General features: G+C 42.1%; 2 protein-coding genes across 2 annotated transcripts in view; one reads left to right on the top strand and one right to left on the bottom strand.

Moving 5' to 3' along the window:
* Window positions 1–778: 778 nt before the first annotated feature.
* fam174c (family with sequence similarity 174 member C) lies at window positions 779–5954 on the bottom strand. The gene is made up of 3 exons (XM_031838287.1): window positions 5485–5954; window positions 3116–3238; window positions 779–3008 (listed from the first exon to the last, which is right to left on the bottom strand). Exons 1-3 carry the CDS (start codon window positions 5778–5780, stop codon window positions 3005–3007), a joined length of 423 nt encoding a protein of 140 aa, XP_031694147.1. The 5' UTR covers window positions 5781–5954; the 3' UTR covers window positions 779–3004.
* LOC116376803 (calcium/calmodulin-dependent protein kinase type IV) overlaps window positions 5490–19015 on the top strand; it is a 16914-nt gene continuing 3388 nt past the window's right edge. Inside the window, exons 1-8 of the mRNA XM_031838286.1 lie at window positions 5490–5940; window positions 7348–8081; window positions 11937–12015; window positions 12601–12663; window positions 13243–13325; window positions 14087–14159; window positions 16980–17070; window positions 18725–18799. Coding sequence (XP_031694146.1) covers window positions 7975–8081; window positions 11937–12015; window positions 12601–12663; window positions 13243–13325; window positions 14087–14159; window positions 16980–17070; window positions 18725–18799 — 571 coding nt within the window. The 5' untranslated portion in view covers window positions 5490–5940; window positions 7348–7974. The remainder of the gene's footprint in view (window positions 5941–7347; window positions 8082–11936; window positions 12016–12600; window positions 12664–13242; window positions 13326–14086; window positions 14160–16979; window positions 17071–18724; window positions 18800–19015) is intronic.

Below are 19015 nucleotides of genomic sequence, written 5' to 3'. Positions count from 1 at the left end.
AGACACACGTCTGTTCACTACAGCTGCATCAACACTAAACAAACTAATTTAACGGCAATAAACCGACAGAAAGGGGATTCTGAAATATCTACGTAATGATGCGGATTAAAAAGTCTGAATTCATGTTCTGTTAGTTTTCTCCTCAAGACGACAAGTAAATAACGTTTAGAATGCTTGTTTTCTCAAAGGAGTCTGGATCGATCGGTGCTATGCTAACATTGTAGCAGCTCCATTACCACTCAACATAACGTCACACAGGCGTAAATACGGCGTTTATTCATTGTTTGTACCGTCTGGTTTACACACATGTACACACATAGTCCGGTCTCCACTAACTTGAGGTATCGTGGAGCTCTGGTGAACACAGACGGATACAGGATGTCTTTCCTGATTCAATGTCAGGACGTCAGTGATGACAGGAGGAGCATCTCACCCGATAGGCTATTGCGCCGCAGCGCCCGCCCCAAATGCTCTCATTGGTTGAGACGCGTGATGACGCCCATCCCAAGCCAATCCTGATCAACATCCCGCCCCTCCTGTGAGCCATGCTCTGTGTCTGTGTGCTCAGAGCCAGAGAGCAACGGACTTTCAGAGTAATAAAAAAAATTTTAAACTGCGTTAACGCGCGATAGTCATTGTTGGCGTTAATTAATAATGCATTAACGCGATAACACGTTAACTTGCCCAGCACTAGTATAAAGATGAATGGCAGCTGAGAGGAGGTGAAAGGAGCTGAGAGCAGCGATCACCTGAAGACACCATCAAGATTCAAGAGGAGGAAGTTTAATGTGACTTTTATATAAAATTCAGAAGTTTACTTAAAGATTAACATGAAGAAGATTTAGATGTTAAACATACATTTATTTAACAGAGAAAATGGAATAATTCATAATAAATTAATCATAAACTAATGTCCTGTTTCAGTTCTGTAATGTTTTTGTTTATTAATGTTGGAAACAAATGTGTGAAGTTACTTATTAATCAGCTTCAATAACTACAGTGAATTAGTAATCATGTGCTGATAATCTAGACTGAAAATATCTGTAGGAACGTCCTGTTGTTCTGAACTTCAAAATAAAACTCCACTGGTCTCTGATGTTTGTTTGGGTCCAGACCTTTGAATCGATCCACTTCACTGAGTGAGTCGACTGATCCGTATTATGTAGCGTCTCGGTTTAAAAAAGCAGTCGACCAATGAGAGCTGCAGGCAAAATTACGATCAGCCAATCAGAGCCAGGCGGTTCTGACCCTGTCAGACCTAAACCATCGAGTTCTTTAATACCAAACTAATACAAAATAAATAATGTGCAGCAAAAAAAAAGAAAAGTTTACATTTTTTCCCTGTCTCTCTCTCTTTCATCATCTCTCTCTGGTCACAGAGAAGGAAACGTCGCTAACAGAAGTGCTAAATATCTGTGACCAGTGTACCATTACAGCATGGTGGAGTTAGCTAGCTAGCTAGGTGTAGCATTAAAGCATGGTGGAATTAGCTAGCTAGGTGTAGCATTAAAGCATGTAACTCCACCATGCTTTAATGCTACACTGGTCACAGATAAGTCTGTCTTCTTATCGCCCGACATCAGTTTGTTTTTACCAGTTTCTATTCAAACCACTGAAATATATCACAGAAGTTGAAGTCTCTTATTTTATGGATTCATATTTTAAAACCATTTCCTGGATCTTTACAAGAAGTCTCCTGAAATCAATATGGAAATAATTCAGATTTTTAATTTATAGACTTTTACTTACGAAGTGTTTCAATTGTCTCTTTATGGTTCTCAACATGCCATCAGTGAGCCGGTTATAACCGGAGTCGGTTTTTAAAGGCAAGAATACAACATGAAAAATACATCAAATATATATATATATAAATACTTTGTTTATTTTCAAACACTTTTACTTTTGTACCAAACGTTCTCTGCAAACATTAAATCCAAAGATTCACCGTAAAATAAAAACAGCTGATTCTGCTCTCAGTATTCTGTGTAATTGTATAATATTAAATATTAATCTTCTGATGGATTAAAGAACTTAAAGAAACATTCTGGTTCATTCAAAGTAAACACAGAGTTCTGATCTCTGAAGCTCGACTTTCTTTATCTAGAGACGAGAAGAACGGAGAGACCGACAACAAGCAGCGCTGGAAGTACTACAAAGTACAACAAAGTACAACGGAATACTTTGGGACCTTAAGACCAATCAGCTGCTGTTATTTTATGAAAACTTCATGTTGTGGATCTCATTTTATTCGTCTTTCACATTAAAACTCCTGAAATCTGCAACATTTGTATTTCAGCCGTTTTATTTTTGTACGTCTCTTAAATTGTGTTTTTAGATTTCAGGATCGTTTTTGTTTTGTTTTTCTTCTTGTAAAAAAACATTTATGGAATTTATTCATCGATGATCAGACGCACAAATCCAACCGATCAACGATGAACAGGAATTTAAAGTGTTTCCTTTGTGTTGAGGTTTCACTGATCTCTGATCTCACCCTTCTTCTTCACCGTCGACGTAGAAATGAGACTAAAACATGTGAAGAAGAAGAAGAAAGAGTTTCTACATGAAGCCCAGCTCTTTTTCTCATAATGGCTCACTTTGGTGCTTTATTGCTGGATGACATCATCACGTGATGACATCATCACTGGTCTACATGGAATGTGATGAACCAGAACCCTTCAACAGAACCAGGTCCAGAGGTCCAGACCTCAGCTGGTCTGGAGTCAGTTTGCAGAAGTTAAAGCACAGAACAAAAGTTCCCGATGGAAAACAAGAAGAAGAAGAATTCATTGAAATAATAATAATAAACCGTCTGCTCTCTTCTATCTCTAATACCACCTTAACAAACATAAAGATTATCCTGCTCGGGGTCCTCGAGCAGCTTTGGCATTAATCATCAATAACTGTTTGGTCCTCGTCTTCCTCCTCCAACTGTCTTCATCGATCCATAATCAACATCACGTGACCGTAAACACACCACTCGTCTGATTGGTCCGCTGAAGACGACTCATCTGAACAGAGAGACAACAGATCAAAGTCCTGATGACCTCACATCACTTTAACATTGATTATCTGATCAGCTGGGATGTTTGTTGTTGTTGTTGTGTTGACCTCTGACCTGCGCAGGCTGCGAGCTTCGTACAGCGTGTCATCCTCCTCGCTCTCCACCGCCTCCATCTCCACCGAGTCCTCGTAGTTGGACAGCAGACCGTACTTCTTCTTGTTGGCTGGTCGCTTCAGACTGTCGACAAAACACAAACGGTAAAACGTGAGATTCATAGATGGAGTCTGGTGAGAGACAGGAAGTAGAGCTGAGCGAGAGAGAGACAGGAAGTAGAGCTGAGCGAGAGAGAGACAGAAAGTAGAGCTGAGCGAGAGAGAGACAGAAAGTAGAGCTGAGAGAGAGAGAGACAGAAAGTAGAGCTGAGAGAGAGAGAGACAGAAAGTAGAGCTGAGCGAGAGAGAGACAGAAAGTAGAGCTGAGAGAGAGAGAGACAGAAAGTAGAGCTGAGCGAGAGAGACAGGAATTAGAGCTGAGCGAGAGACAGAAAGTAGAGCTGAGAGAGAGAGACAGGAATTAGAGCTGAGAGAGAGAGACAGGAATTAGAGTTGAGAGAGAGAGAGACAGGAATTAGAGCTGAGCGAGAGAGAGACAGGAATTAGAGTTGAGAGAGAGAGAGAGACAGGAATTAGAGTTGAGAGAGAGAGAGAGACAGGAATTAGAGTTGAGAGAGAGAGACAGACAGGAATTAGAGTTGAGAGAGAGAGACAGACAGGAATTAGAGTTGAGAGAGAGAGACAGGAATTAGAGCTGAGCGAGAGAGAGACAGGAATTAGAGCTGAGCGAGAGAGAGACAGGAATTAGAGCTGAGCGAGAGAGAGACAGAAAGTAGAGCTGAGCGAGAGAGAGACAGAAATTAGAGCTGAGCGAGAGAGACAGGAATTAGAGCTGAGCGAGAGAGAGACAGAAAGTAGAGCTGAGCGAGAGAGAGATAGAAAGTAGAGCTGAGAGAGAGAGAGACAGGAATTAGAGTTGAGAGAGAGAGAGAGAGACAGGAATTAGAGTTGAGAGAGAGAGAGACAGGAATTAGAGTTGAGAGATAGACAGGAATTAGAGCTGAGAGATAGACAGGAAGTAGAGCTGAGAGAGACAGGAAGTAGAGCTGAGAGAAAGAGAGACAGGAAGTAGAGCTGAGAGAGAGAGAGACAGGAAGTAGAGCTGAGAGAGAGAGAGAGACAGGAAGTAGAGCTGAGAGAGACAGCTGAGAGGAAGTAGAGCTGAGAGAGAGACAGGAAATAGAGCTGAGAGAGAGACAGGAAGTAGAGCTGAGAGAGAGAGACAGGAAGTAGAGCTGAGAGAGAGACAGGAAGTAGAGCTGAGAGAGAGACATGAAGTAGACCTGAGAGAGAGACATGAAGTAGACCTGAGAGAGAGAGACAGGAAGCAGACCTGAGAGAGAGAGAGACAGGAAGTAGAGCTGAGAGAGACAGCAAGTAGAGCTGAGAGAGAGACAGGAAGTAGAGCTGAGACAGAGAGTGAGAGACAGACAGACAGAGAGAGAGGAAGTAGAGCTGTTAGGACGATGACGATGCGGTTAACTGATGAGCTTTAATAACACTGTATATATGTGGATATCAGTTTAGTTCCAAACTAAACAAACCTTTTGATCGATTCTTTCAGAAACATAACTGAGAAGGTGAAACATTTAGTGAAACAGATCAAAAAGAAACTGAATGTTGAAAGTCTCCTAAAACTTCACTAAAGTTCATTCATCATCTTTCTCATATATCTCTGCTGTCTTTAATTTCTACATATGTGAATGTAGTTTAGTGTGACATCAGTTATTCTAAAGGTTCATCAGTAATACACATGTAGTTGTGTAGTTCTATAGTTCTGTGGTTCTATAGTTCTGTGGTGCTACAGTTGTGTAGTTATATGGTTGTGTAGTTCTATATTTGTGTGGTGCTATAGTTGTGTAGTGCTATAGTTGTGTAGTTCTATAGTTGTGTAGTTCTATAGTTGTGTAGTTCTATAGTTGTGTAGCTATATAGTTGTGTAGTGCTATAGTTGTGTAGTGCTACAGTTGTGTAGTGCTACAGTTGTGTAGTTATATAGTCTATAGTTGTGTGGTTCTATAGTTGTGTGGTTGTAGTAGTTGTGTAGTTATGTACCTTCCAACCAAACTCCATTCAGAAATCTGGTGATTTAATAACACTTCTATACTGTATTATTATAGTATATACAATATATTATTATAGTATATATTACATTACAGTCATTTTTAAAATATATAATATAATTATATTATTATATACTGTATTATTATAGTATATATAATGTGAAATATAAATGATAGAAACAACTAAATAAACGAGTTTAACAAAGTATTTCGTTCGTGTCTGCGCGTCACCGATAGTTAGCCGATCACTGAATCTCTTCTGGTGTGAGCTAGTCTGGTGTGACGCGGTAGCAGCTGCCTGTCTCACCGCACAGCCCGGATGAGGAAGTAGAGGAGCCCGATGGCGGTGACGCCGATGAGGACGTACAGGGCCCTCTGGATCATCGAGCTGTCCACGTCGAGGCCGCCCAACATCTTCCCGCCGCGTGTGGAGTTCAGCCCGCTGGAGTTCGTCGTAACCACCGGTCGGGGTCCCGCGGTTCCGGTGGTTTCGGGTCCATTGCCGGTGGGTCCGGGTCCGTTCCCAGCAGCCTCTTCCGCGGTCACGAGCAGCCAACCGACCGGAACCAGAAGCGTCGCGAGAAGAAGTCCGATAAAAGTCATGTTTTTATTTAACACGAAGAAGAGGAAGAAACAATGGCGGCAGAGTTTTCAGTGTTACTTCTTCAGATCCACGTCGCGTGAACTGAACTCTTGTTGATATAAAGTCAAAACTAGGAAGTTCACGTCGAACTACAGTTGACGTCACACAAATTAGGTTGAGGTTGGTATTTTCCCTCAGTTTGACTCGCAGGAGTGTCAGGTGGTTCCCGCCAACCAATCACACAACGAAGCCAGACACCTGCAAGTCAAAACACAGGGTATAATTACACAGGCTCCTTTATCTTAGTAAGTAAACCTTCTAAAAACAATCTCTGAAATATTTCTTCCAGTAATAAATAACTTATTTTAAATGGGCGACTCCTCCAGCCTTAGAAAAACATATGAATCACATTCTGTAACGCATTAATAACTACGGATATGAGCAAACATCTTTAAACTGTGAGCTTTGTGAGTCACGTGTGTGCAGGTGAATGAGAGGTGTAGAAGATACACAATTATTAGGATATTAGTACTACTCATATGTGTTTATGATGTATATTAAAATCAGTATGTTTGTTTGTTTATCTGATGAAATATTATTGAGATAATTATTTATTGACTTTATGCCAGACAATGATCAGTGTAACACGAACGTGATCCACATGTTTGTGTTCAGATCAAACTATTGATCCACATGACGTCATGTTACAGCTGAATATAGATGTAGAAGATGTAGATTTACTAATGATTCATATTGTTTATTATTGTTTACTAATGATTCATATTGTTTACTATTGTTTACTAATGATTCCTATTGTTTACTATTATTTACTAATGATTCATATTGTTTATTATTGTTTACTAATGATTCCTATTGTTTACTATTGTTTATTAATGATTCCTATTGTTTACTAATGGTTCCTATTGTTTACTAATGATTCATATTGTTTACTAATGTTTGTCCATATTCTTTAAAAATTGAAACAGCAATTTGACTCACATTTTTTTGTTTATATTTTATTAACTTTTGTCCAATAATTTGCTAATCTTTTTTCGTAACAAACATTTGCAGATGATTTGACTTATTATATTTTTGGGATAATTTATTAACGATAAATTTAGATTTTACCATTAAAAGTAACTTGATCATGAAACCTTTCATTTCTCAGTTTAAAGGTTTATTGGATTATTTGACAGACTCATTTAAATAGGAGTCACACATTAATGTCACAGTGAATAAACAGATTAATAAACTATAATAAATCATCTCACAGACAAAGAATGAAAACAGGAAGAAATAAAAGACGTTTAACGTGCACGTGACGTGTATCGGTGTCAGAGTTGCGGGTTTGATTCCCGGATCAAAGCTCCAGATGTCTCCTCGTGTACATTTATGTATTTAGGCTGCCGATGAGGCTCCAGTGATCGAGGGGCCGGCCGTCCAATCACAACGCGACTGGGCTCCCCTGCTGCGCTGTGATTGGTCGCTTTGGTGACGAGTGGGCGGGGCTGTGAGATTACAGCGTCTCTCTCTGTCTCTCTCTTTCTCTTTCTCTCCCTCTCTCTCTCTCTCTCTCTGCGGATCCAGCGGACATCTGGAATCAAACCTCCGAGCACCACAAACACCGACGTCCCGCACCGAGCCCGCCCCGGTTTCGCCGTCTGTTTCCCGCTGAAGACTCGCCCGGGCTGTGTTGTTGTCTCGGGTCGGATCTCCACCGGGAGGCTGCAGGAGGGACCGCGTCTACCGGTAAAAACACGGCAATACGACTAAATCCCGGGAGGAGGTGTGATGGACTGACGTGATCCGACGACCGGGTTTTATAGGCCCCGATGGGAGCTGCGACACATCTGGACCGGGTCCGTGTGCGTCCCGGTTCTGGCCTCAGTCTGGACTGAAGAGTCGTGTTTGTCCCTGAAGATTCCAGATTGGATGTGTTTGTAGTTTTCGTTTCTCTGATAAAGAACCAGGTCCTGGTCCAGAGTTCCTCCTGCTGGTCTGGATTAAACCGGGTCCTGGTCCAGAGTTCCTCCTGCTGGTCTGGATTAAAGAAGCCCATCAGGATCATGAACCACCCCCCCTCTGCTCCTCTAATCTGGATTTAAATCTGAGAGCTGACCTGGTTTACTTTGCACGCCTGACCCGGTCTGAACCCCCCGGGTCCTGGTTGTGGTCCTACTCGGTCCTGGTGTTTGGGGGAGTTCCGCTGTTGCCATGCCGACGTCCCGGCCTGGTTCGGCGCCGGTGGAGTTCTGGGTGGACGGGTCGAGGCGGGACGGGACGGTGGAGGAGGTCTACACTCTGAGCTCCGAGCTGGGCAGGTCTGGACCACATTAGGAGACCACATTAGGGGCTGGGGGGTGGGGGCTCAGGGAGATGGGGTCCACGGGATCCTCCTCCTCCTAGTCCTGTAGAGGGTCTGTAGTGGACCAGACCTTCATGACTGGGAACCAGTCACTGAAGGTCCAGGTCAGAACAGTATGAACGGATTGATGGTCTCTGTTATACTGGGGGAACAAAGATGGAGGTCTGAAGAGAAGTGTTAAAGCTGCATTCTCTCTAGTGTCCACCAGGGGGCGACTCCTCTGGTTGTATAGAAGTCTATGAGAAAATGACTCTACTTCTCTCTTGATTTATTACCTCAGTAAACATTGTAAACATGAGTTTATGGTCTCAATCTCTAGTTTCAAGTCTTCTTCAATACAGCATGATGTTCATTTAGTACATTATGGTCCATTTAGAGTCAAACAGACCATAAAGCAGGGGATGCTTTAGGGCGGGGCTACACGGTGATTGACAGGTCTCTAACAGACCATAAAGCAGGGGATGCTTTAGGGCGGGGCTACACAGTGATTGACAGGTCTCTACCAGAGACGTATACGGCGTCTCTACGTCACTCCTCCTCAGTCCACATATGGTCACTTCCTGTTCACTGGTTGCAAAAAAACAAGATGGCGACTAGGTCTATTCTTATAAACAGTCTGACTCGTGGATGTTTAAACAGAACTGGATATCATACAGGAAGTCTGTTCACTTCAAAATAAAAGAGCCTCTGATTTACAGACGACTATTTCTGAGAGTAAGTCAACGGGGGAAAGTCTTTTTGGGCCCCATGACGTCATGTGATGGACCAGGAAGTTGTGGTTACACCGTTCGTCTACTTTGTCTCTTTAAACCCCCGGAGCTCTTGCTTTGGTTCGGTCCAGCCTTCTGGTTCTGGACCACGTGAACTAGAACCAGTGAATTAGATCTTAGATCTTAACGAGGGGAAACTTTACGGTCAGCTCAAAGATGTCGAGGTTCTTCTCACTTTTACTTTTTCCTTCAGGTTCATCTGGTTCTTTGTCAGTTTGAAACAGTTTGTTAGTGAAACTGTTCAGTCAGTCAAACACCTGAAGGATCTTCATCATCGTCTTTGAGACGGATGTCTGGTGTGATGGTTCCATTGGGTCACTGAGACCGGACCAGGGCCCCGTTCCTCGTAAGTGGCTAACTGAGTTAGCCGGATCATCTTCAGGATAAGATGACGTAGATCAGGCTTTTTGGTTCCACAAAGCAAGTTTGGCAAAATCACCATGGCAACACATCCATAAGCTTGAAGCTGCTCCAGCGCAGGCTAACTGAAGGTAGCTGGATAAGCTGCCACTCCCCCGGAAAACATGGCAGCTCCTGTCATATACGGTAGTCTAATGCGCTTGCGCATATACCGGGGGTTATACGGGAGTTCCAGAAATGCATGTAAAGTGAGACACACGGTGATCCATTAAAGCAGCTGAGCAAACTAAGAAGCCTCTATTGCATTAATGTACAGCTCCCTTCCTCAGAGATCCACTGATGGAGGATATTAGTTAGATTAGCGTTTTATAGGGAGAGAGTTCTTCCACATCGCCAAGATCCGTTATCACATCACGATGACTTCCTATACGAGCGCTATCCATTCTGCCCACAAGGAATCATTTATTTACAGACCTTCTGGAGCATACATTGAACACCACACGCTGCAGCCGAGCATTGATGTCTCACACACTGGATGCAGCCTTGAGCTGTTCTGCGAGTGGTACATTGTTGTACAGTGTCGGCGATGCGGAGAACATGGGGAAAGCCGCTGCATGCCGTGCTGTTGGTAAAGTTTATTAGGCGCTTAATAAACTTATGGATGTGTTCATTACATCACCATGGCACATATTGTACTGACTCAGCATTCTGAGTAATGTGTGTGTGTTAGTGTTTACTTGCTCCCATGTCCTCTTGATGGCTGCGTTGCATACATGAGGGTTAAAGCACTCATAATGATATGACAGTGTTATTAGTACACCAGCATATCATTACTGTAGAACATGATGAAGGTGGACTCATGATAAGAACAGAGAGAATCACACACTATTGATCTTCACTGCTTCAGTTGATTGAATGTCTGATGATGAATAATACACACACACACACTGATCCGCCCACACACAGATTCACACACAGATTCAAACTAGTTCTATATGGTGATCTACACATACATGTATATACACATATATAGTACATGATAATGAGGGCATACAGTACATATATCCTCATATTAATGAGGATCAGTAGATGCTCTTTGGGCTTGTTTTTATCTTATTGTGAAAGAGTTGAGATCATTATTGTCGCTATAGATCTCATTGGATGATGCATTCATGAAGCCTACTGCCAGCAGCTCATTTAAAGACATATCATCTGATTGATTGGGGTGATGAGGCATTAAAATGAGCCGATACATTTACAACACTTACGCATTTAACGTGTGTGTGATATTTTGCGTGCTTCTTGTCTAGCCCTCGCAGCGGTGGAGGTGTTATATTTAGCCGTGATTATGGTCTTGAATTCCTCATATGCGTTCATGATCATCTCCTGCTCGTCAGCGGAGTAAAGAGAGGCTCTTTCTTTGACTTTATTTAACATTGTACTGTTAGAAAATCATGGTTTCGGTGATCGACGCTTCCCCCTTTTGAAGTAGGACGGGCACGCGCAATTATCCTGATCCTGATCGTCTGGTTCCAATTAAGGAGACTGTTTGAGAGGATCAGCCTTGGAGAAGCCGAGATAGCCTGACTTCAATCATCTCGTTAATTTAAGCTGCTAATAGGACATTTGATCGACTTAGTTGAACCACGTATGAGGAACGGGGCCCAGATCTCAGATCAGACTCCTTTAATGGAGACGATAACAGAGGATTGTGGGTCAGAACATCCAAAGAGGCCTGCTGGCTTCCTGAGCTCTTGTATTAGATTTGACAGGTGTACCTAATAAATTGACCAGTGTGACATCATGATGACTGTCCAATCAGTGAGTTCCCTGAAACACAACAATCATTGTTTCATTTGTTTTGGACCAAAAGAACTGCAGCTGTGAAAGTGACCCAACTGTTGTTATTGTTGTCGTTGTTTACTGAAACAACAACAACAACAACAACACTAACATTTCCCTGGAAACAGTACAATTATGTCAGCAGTGAATTCAGCAGCTCTGTTACCAGGTGTCCTGTTGCCATGGAGACTGGCTAGGACTGTGAGAGTGAGAGTGTGTGTGTGTGTGCGTGTGTGTGTGTGTGTGTGCGTGGTTGCTCTTCAGATGGGTCTGTTTCCTCCATCTGTTCTAGCAGAATAACAGATCCCCCCCCTACACACACACACACATACAGACTCACACACATACACTCACACACACATTTGAACAATTTATTTCTGTCCTAGAGAAGAACGATGTTTTCACCGTCAGAGAGAATTTGTGTCAACATGTCTTATCTAGTAGAAAGATGAGGAAGACAGTTTCTCCTTTTTGCCTCTCCGAAAAAAGAAGTATTCAGGTCCTTTACTGCAGTATAAGGACAAATACCACTCTGTGAAAATACCAGTTCAGGTTCAACGCCGAGGTGTTAGACGTCGGGGCGTTCAGGTTCAACACCGTGGTGTGAAACGTTGAGGCGTTCAGGTTCAACGGCATAGTGTTAGACGTTGGGGCGTTCAGGTTCAACGGCATAGCGTTAGACATTGAGGCCTTCAGGTTCAACGGCATAGTGTGAGACGTTGAGACGTCCAGGTTCAACGCCGTGGGGTTGGACGTCGGGGCGTTCAGGTTCAACGCCGTGGTGTTAGAAGTCAATGTGTTCAGGTTCAACACGGTGTTTGATCTTTTGTTTCTTTCAGAGGAGCGACGTCCATCGTATATCGCTGTGAGGAGAAGCAGACTCAGAAACCCTACGCTCTCAAAGTCCTCAAGAAAACGGTCAGTGTTGGAACCAGAGGCCAGACGTCATGATAGGGTTCCCTTCTGCCAACATCAGGAACCTGAGGCTAACTATAAGCTAATTCTAATTGCTAATGCTAATTGCTAACTCTAAACGAACGGGAAGAGAAGCTAATCTAAGCCAATGGGGCAGAGACGCTAAGTGTAAGATAACAGAACCTAGAAACTATCTGGATTCGTGGCTTTATCTCACTTTTAGTGAAACAGAACTGTGATTCAGGCAACATGTTGTGGATTTATTGATCTGGGTTTTGACTGAACAGAGCTGGAATTTAAATGGAGAGGATTAGTATGTGTAGCTAACAAGACACATCATGTAAATACTCATAATATATCCATGTTTGTTTGTAATGATATTTGTTTTTATTTAGAAAAGAATTACAAAAGAATTAAAAAGAAAAACAATACATTCGATGGAGCTGGCTAGCAGTTTCCCCCTACTTCCAGTGTGTTACGCTAGGCTAACCATGTTCTGGACCTCATTGCTAACTTTAAATACTGTGAGTCAGTTTGAGCTTCTGTCTCTGAACTCATCAGATGTTTACGTTGTTTCTTCTGTCGCAGATCGACAAGAAAATTGTTCGCACAGAAATTGGCGTCCTGCTGCGTCTTTCCCACCCAAACATTGTGAGTATGTTTCTCAGTAAGTAATTATCGATTCATTTGATTAACCAGTTGTGATTTGTGTTTAATATATGTTTTATGTATCGCATACATTTGGGATATTGTGATGGATTCTACAATTTGAGTGTTAGACCAACTTAAATCTCATTGATCCCTGTTGTCCTCTGTGAGGTTCAGGGACACTTGGTTCTTATGAATTAGGAGCTGGTTCTCCATCAGAACCGGTTCACTATTAGAATAGTTTCTTCATTTGGACTGGTTCTCCATTAGAAAAGGTTCTCCACTACAACAGGTTCTCCATCAAAACTGGTTCTCCACCACAACAGGTTCTCCATTTGAACAGGTTCTCAATAAGAACAGCTTCTTTATCAGGAATGGTTCTCCATCAGAACTGGTTCTCCATTAGAACTTGTTCTACACCAGGACAGGTTCACCATCAGAACAGGTTCTCCATAAGAACTGGTTCTCCATCAGAACAGGTTCCTGAGAGTTGTACCTTGTTCCTTTGGTTCTCCATAGAACAGGTTCTCCATCAGAACAGGTTCCTGAGAGTTGTACCTTGTTCCTTTGGTTGTCTCTCAGATCCAGCTGAAAGAGATCTTTGAGACGGACACGGACATCGCTCTGGTGCTGGAGCTGGTGACGGGAGGAGAGCTGTTTGACAGGTATCATTTATTTATGTTGTATCATCTTATATAAATAACTGGTTCGGTTATGAATCCAGTTATAGAATCAGCAGCAAAGAGGATCATCAGATCAATGAGTTTTATTGTAGGTGATAATCAGTGGACAGACGTACACATGATGATACCGGAATGAAAACATGACAACGAACATTCAGAAAATAACTGTACCTCTAGAGACATGAAGATAACTCACACATTATTACTAATACATTAACTTTATTAACATTATTACTAATACATTAACTTTATTAACATTATTACTAAAACATTAACTTTATTAACATTATTACTAAAATATTAACTTTATTAACATTATTACTAAAACATTAACTTTATTAACATTATTACTAACTCATTAACATTATTAGTAATACACTAACATAATTAAGATTATTACTAAAACATTAACTTTATTAACATTATTACTAAAACATTAACTTTATTAACATTACTAAAACATTAACTTTATTAACATTACTAAAACATTAACTTTATTAACATTATTGCTAATACATTAACTTTATTAACATTATTACTAACTCATTAACATTATTACTAATACACTAACATTATTAACATTATTACTAATACACTAACATTATTAACATTATTGATAATACATACTTAATTGCAGTAATTAGCTACTTTCCACCGGTGTTGGTCCTGGAATATAAAATTTAAAATCGTTGTTGAAAATGTAAATAAGCATGTCATATTTTGATCTGGTGTTTTTTCTGCAGGATCGTGGAGCGAGGTTACTACAGCGAGAGAGACGCCGCTCACGTCATCAAACAGATCCTGGAAGCTGTTGCGGTAAGACTGCTGCATTCAGTGTCTGTTCTCACTTTCATTCAAATCCAGCACTGTCTGAGTGTCTGGTTATATCGTCAGAGTGGATCATCCAGCTCCATCGATCCCTCTGCTCATTCGATTACCGTTCACTTCCTCCATCTCTGTTCAATCTCTGCAGCTCCACACACTGAACCACTGTTTATGAACCAGCTGCTGGCTACAGTTAGTTCAGAGTTAACTTCTGGTTAGGTTCTAACCGGGCTAACATTTTCCCCTGCTTCTAGTCTTTGTACTAAGCTAGGCTAAACATGAACCTCCATCTGAACTGAACACACCAAGAGGAAACTGATCTCCATCTGAATAATGTGGCAGGAGTTGTCCTGTTCTTTTAAGGTTCACTAAATTGTGTACTGTTTTTTTAAGGATCACTAATTGGTGTACTGTTCCTTTAATGATCATTAAATGTTGTACTGTTCCTTTAAGGTTCTCTGGATGTTGTACTGTTCCTTTAAGGTTCACTAAATGTTGTACTGTACCTTTAACGATCATTAGATGGTGCACTGTTCCTTTAACGATCATCATTAGATGGTGTACTGTTCCTTTAAAGATCATTAGATGGTGTATTGTTCCTTTAAGGATCATTAGATGGTGTACTGTTCCTTTAAGTATCACTAGATGGTGCACTGTTCCTTTAAGGATCATAAGCTGGTGCACTGTTGCTTTAAGTTTTAACAGAAGTTCCTGCTGCTATAAACAAGTAGTAGAACTAGTAGTGTAGATGTGTAGTGAGAGTAACGTGTCATCGATACGAGCAACGTGAAGCTCTCCCTGAACCCCGGGGGGTGGGTTAGTTGTTGCAGTAGACTTTCAGTAGGTAGTTGTAATAGTTGCAGTAGTTAGTTACATTTGTTGCAGTAGTTAGTTACAGTAGTTGTAGTAGTTGGTTACAATAGTGGCAGTATTTAGTTGCATTAGTTAGTTGTAGTAGTTGGTTGCGTGTTTTACAGTAGGTAGTTGCAGTAGTTGTAGTAGTTGTAGTAGTTAGTTGCAGTAGTTCCATTAGTTGTAGTAGTTGGTTGCAGGTGTTGCAGTAGTTAGTTGTAGTAGTAGTTAGTTGAATAGTTGCAGCTGTTAGTAGCAGTGGTTGTAGTAGTTAGTTGCAGTAGTTCCAGTAGTTTGTTGTATTAGTTGCAGTAGGTAGTTGTAGTAGTTGGTTGCCAGTGTTGCAGTAGGCAGTTGCAGTATTTGTAGTAGTTTCTTGTATTAGTTATAGTACTTAGTTGCAGTAGTTAGTTCCATTAGTTGCAGTAGTTAATTGCAGTAGTTTCAGTAGTTGGTTGCAGGTGTTCCAGTAGGTAGTTGCAGTAGTTAGTTGTAGTCGCTGTAGTAGTTAGTTGCAGTAGTTGTAGTTTCTGGTTGCAGTTGTTGCTTTAATTAATCGCAGTAGTTGCAGCAGTTAGTTGTAGTAGTCATTTGTATTAGTTGCAGTAGTTGTAGATACTGGTTGCAGTAGTTGGTAGCAGGTGTTGCAGTATGTAGTTGCAGTAGTTGTAGTAATAAGTTGCATTTGTTTTAGTAGTTAATTGCAGGTGTTGTAGTAGTTGGTTGCAGTAGTTACTTACAGGTGTTGCAGTAGTTAGTTGCATTAGTTGCAGTAGTTGGTTACTTTAGTTGCAGTAGTTGGTTACTTTAGTTGTAGTAGTTGGTTGCATTGGTTGTAGTAGTTGGTTGCGTTGGTTGTAGTAGTTAGTTGCATTGGTTGTAGTAGTTAGTTGCGTTGGTTGTATTAGTTGCATTGGTTGTAGTAGTTGGTTGCGTTGGTTGTAGTAGTTAGTTGCGTTGGTTGTAGTAGTTAGTTGCGTTGGTTGTAGTAGTTGGTTGCGTTGGTTGTAGTAGTTAGTTGCATTGGTTGTAGTAGTTGGTTGCGTTGGTTGTAGTAGTTAGTTGCGTTGGTTGTAGTAGTTGGTTGCGTTGGTTGTAGTAGTTGGTTGGATTAGTTGCAGTAGTCGGTTGTGTTGGTCGCAGGTGTTTCTTGCAGCAGCGTTGCTGCTCACAGCAGCAGCAGCAGGTCTCTTATGTAACAGCAGATTCCATCCTGCTGCTGAACAGATTAAAACCAGAGGATTAATAAACACACACACAAATATAAACACACAAATATAAACACACACACATGAACACAATCCGACCACAGCTGACCTACATCTACCACGCAGAGAAACATACGCATATGTGTGTGTGTGTGTGTGTGTGTGTGTGTGTGTGTGTGTGTGTGTGTGTATAAGGATTACAGTAGTTGTATTTGCTGTATCACATATGTGTGTGTGTGTGTGTGTGTGTGTGTGGCATTAATCTGCAGCGCAGAAACAGCCCGTGAACACACCAGAAGATTTTTTCCACCAATTTCCAAAGCTCTGGGTCATGACCCCACGAGTTCTATGTTCACAGTTTCTCTTAAGAGAAGAGACGCGCTGCAGCTAAACATCTCCGGTATTTATTTTCACGTTGTCTCCATGAAAATTATGCAAATGACAAATAACAGATTAAAATAAGAGACCTCTGTTCTGTTGAAATAAAGTCTCCTCTAGTCGCTGTCTACATCAGCTGATCTGAGGAGAGGAAGTGAGTGTTCACAGCAGGGGATGCTGGGAGCTGGAGGAAGAGGCCATCTGTCAGCCCGTCCTGCCAAATCTTCCACAGACTCCCCTCCCCCCCACCCAACCCCTCCTCCGGCACCTACACTGACCTCCAGGCTTCTCATCATGTCAGACCCACTGCTGACTTTCATGTACTAACAGAACGTGGAGCAGCCTCTGAAGTTAGAGTCTTTGTGTGTTTCAGTATCTCCATGAGAACGGAGTTGTGCATCGAGACCTCAAACCGGAGAATCTTCTGTACGCCGACCTGTCTCTGGACGCTCCGCTGAAGATCGGTAACGAGCCGACACCCACCTTCACCCTCTGATTCCTTCACCCTCTGACTCCTGCACCCTCTGACTCCTTCACCTCTGACTCCTTCACCCTCTGACTCCTTCACCCTCTGACTCATTCACCTTCTGACTCCTTCACCCTCTGACTCCTTCACCTCTGACTCCTTCACCTCTGACTCCTTCACCCTCTGACTCCTTCACCCTCTGACTCCTTCACCCTCTGACTCCTTCGCCCTTTGACTCCTTCACCCTCTCACTCCTTCAGCCTCTGACCCCTTCATCCTCTGATTCCTTCACCCTCTGACCCCTTCACCTTCTGACTCCTTCACCCTCTGACTCCTCTGCAGATCTAATGGTGACAAGAAGGGAAAGACACTTAATTGAACCTCAGCTTGTGATCTGAAGTTATAAATATATTTACTGAAACACAAATCATTTCAAACAAACCCTGCAGATGTTACAGCCAACAACAGCTGACATACCGAGCCTGTCGTATTCACGTCTGGTGTACGTTTGATTCCTCCTGCTTGTTTCCTTTGAAGCAAACAGGAGAAGAGCTTTTGTTTGACTGAGCTGAAGACAAACAGACTCCACTTGTGACTAATTGCACAACAAATAAGAGTAGAAAGAAAGAAACTATACTCACAGTAATAACAGTTGGGAAGTCATTACCTTCCTGGTGTTTCTTTCTTAAACTGACCTTTTTCTTGCTGGAGTCTGGTGGAGAATCAGATGTTACCATATCATTTAACATCATATTACGTATTCATCACATATTAACGTCTACGCAGACGTCGGAAAATGTAAATGATTTAGATTTGTGTTGTAAGGTAAAAGAACCTCAAAATGGTACTTGAGGACAGTACTTAAGTAAATGCACCATTGCAATTCATCTGGAGATAAGAGGGGAGAACAAGTCATATTTATCCCCCTTCTATGTTGTGACGGTTCCCTATCTGGGTTACTTATGTATGTTCCTTTAAGACAGCAGGTACCAGAGGTGGTGATCGCCTAAATGGAGGCACCTGGGCCCGGTGCGCTTCCCCTATAAGGGTCCACCTTCCTGGCAACCTGGGGGCGCTCTCCCATCACCCCGTGGAGGAACGAGAACGGCTCGTTCCAGCCACCATTTGACGTTGGACCTATTGTTTATGTTTAATAAACTCTGTGCTTTTTGGCAAACTGTCTGCGTCTCCATGATTGGGTCATGGCTGTCGGAGCCAGGTCGTGACATATGTTGTCCAATGCAAGCTGACCTTATAATGCTGCTAATTCTGACAGCACCTGAAGGCAGCATCATGCTCTGTCCTTTGGTTTGAGCTCAGTGAGAACAGAACAACATGGCTCGTTACCAGGTCCCGTTATCTGTCGGTGTGTGTCGGCCTCCAGTTGGCCGGTGGGCCTCCAGCAAACAGTTACAGATGGAAGCAACTCTCTCTCAGAGAGACTCTTCACCACCAACACCTCCCTTTGGTTCAGAGACTCTCTCCTCATCACATTCTCACCTCCACACTTCACTTTAAATAGAAACAGGAAACAGCAGAAACACCTCGATGCAAGAAACAGCTTTTTATCTCAAAACCCCAAAAGCTAAAAACAGAACCATGAATCATATGTTAGAATCCACTTCTCATCTGAACTTCCTCCTCTCTTACAGCCGACTTTGGTCTTTCCAAAATCATCGATGACCAGGTGACCATGAAGACCGTCTGTGGTACGCCGGGGTACTGTGGTAAGTTCAAGACCTCTACGACTACGTGATCTTTAGAGTAGTATGTAGTATTAGTAGATGATGTAGTAACAGTAGTACATGTTGTAGTAACATTAGTAGATGATGTAGTAGCAGTAGTACATGTAGTAACATTAGTAGATGGTGTAGTAGCAGTACTACATGTAGTAACAGTAGATGGTGTAGTAGTAGATGATGTAGTAACAGTAGTACATGTTG

The sequence above is a fragment of the Anarrhichthys ocellatus genome, unplaced genomic scaffold (genome assembly GCF_004355925.1).
Source record: "Anarrhichthys ocellatus isolate YVR2014 unplaced genomic scaffold, GSC_Weel_1.0 scaffold618, whole genome shotgun sequence".
Taxonomy (NCBI): domain Eukaryota; kingdom Metazoa; phylum Chordata; class Actinopteri; order Perciformes; family Anarhichadidae; genus Anarrhichthys; species Anarrhichthys ocellatus.
Note: the sequence above shows the minus strand (reverse complement) of the source record. Positions and strands in the feature narration are given on the sequence as shown.

Bases quoted from the DNA above. Each gene is read 5' to 3' on its own strand.
- fam174c (XM_031838287.1), bottom strand. From the start codon at position 5,780: ATGACTTTTATCGGACTTCTTCTCGCGACGCTTCTGGTTCCGGTCGGT. The intron at 3,239-5,484 runs GTGAGACAGGCA...TTTTGTCGACAG, and splicing joins TTCCTCATCCGGGCTGTGCG to TCTGAAGCGACCAGCCAACA.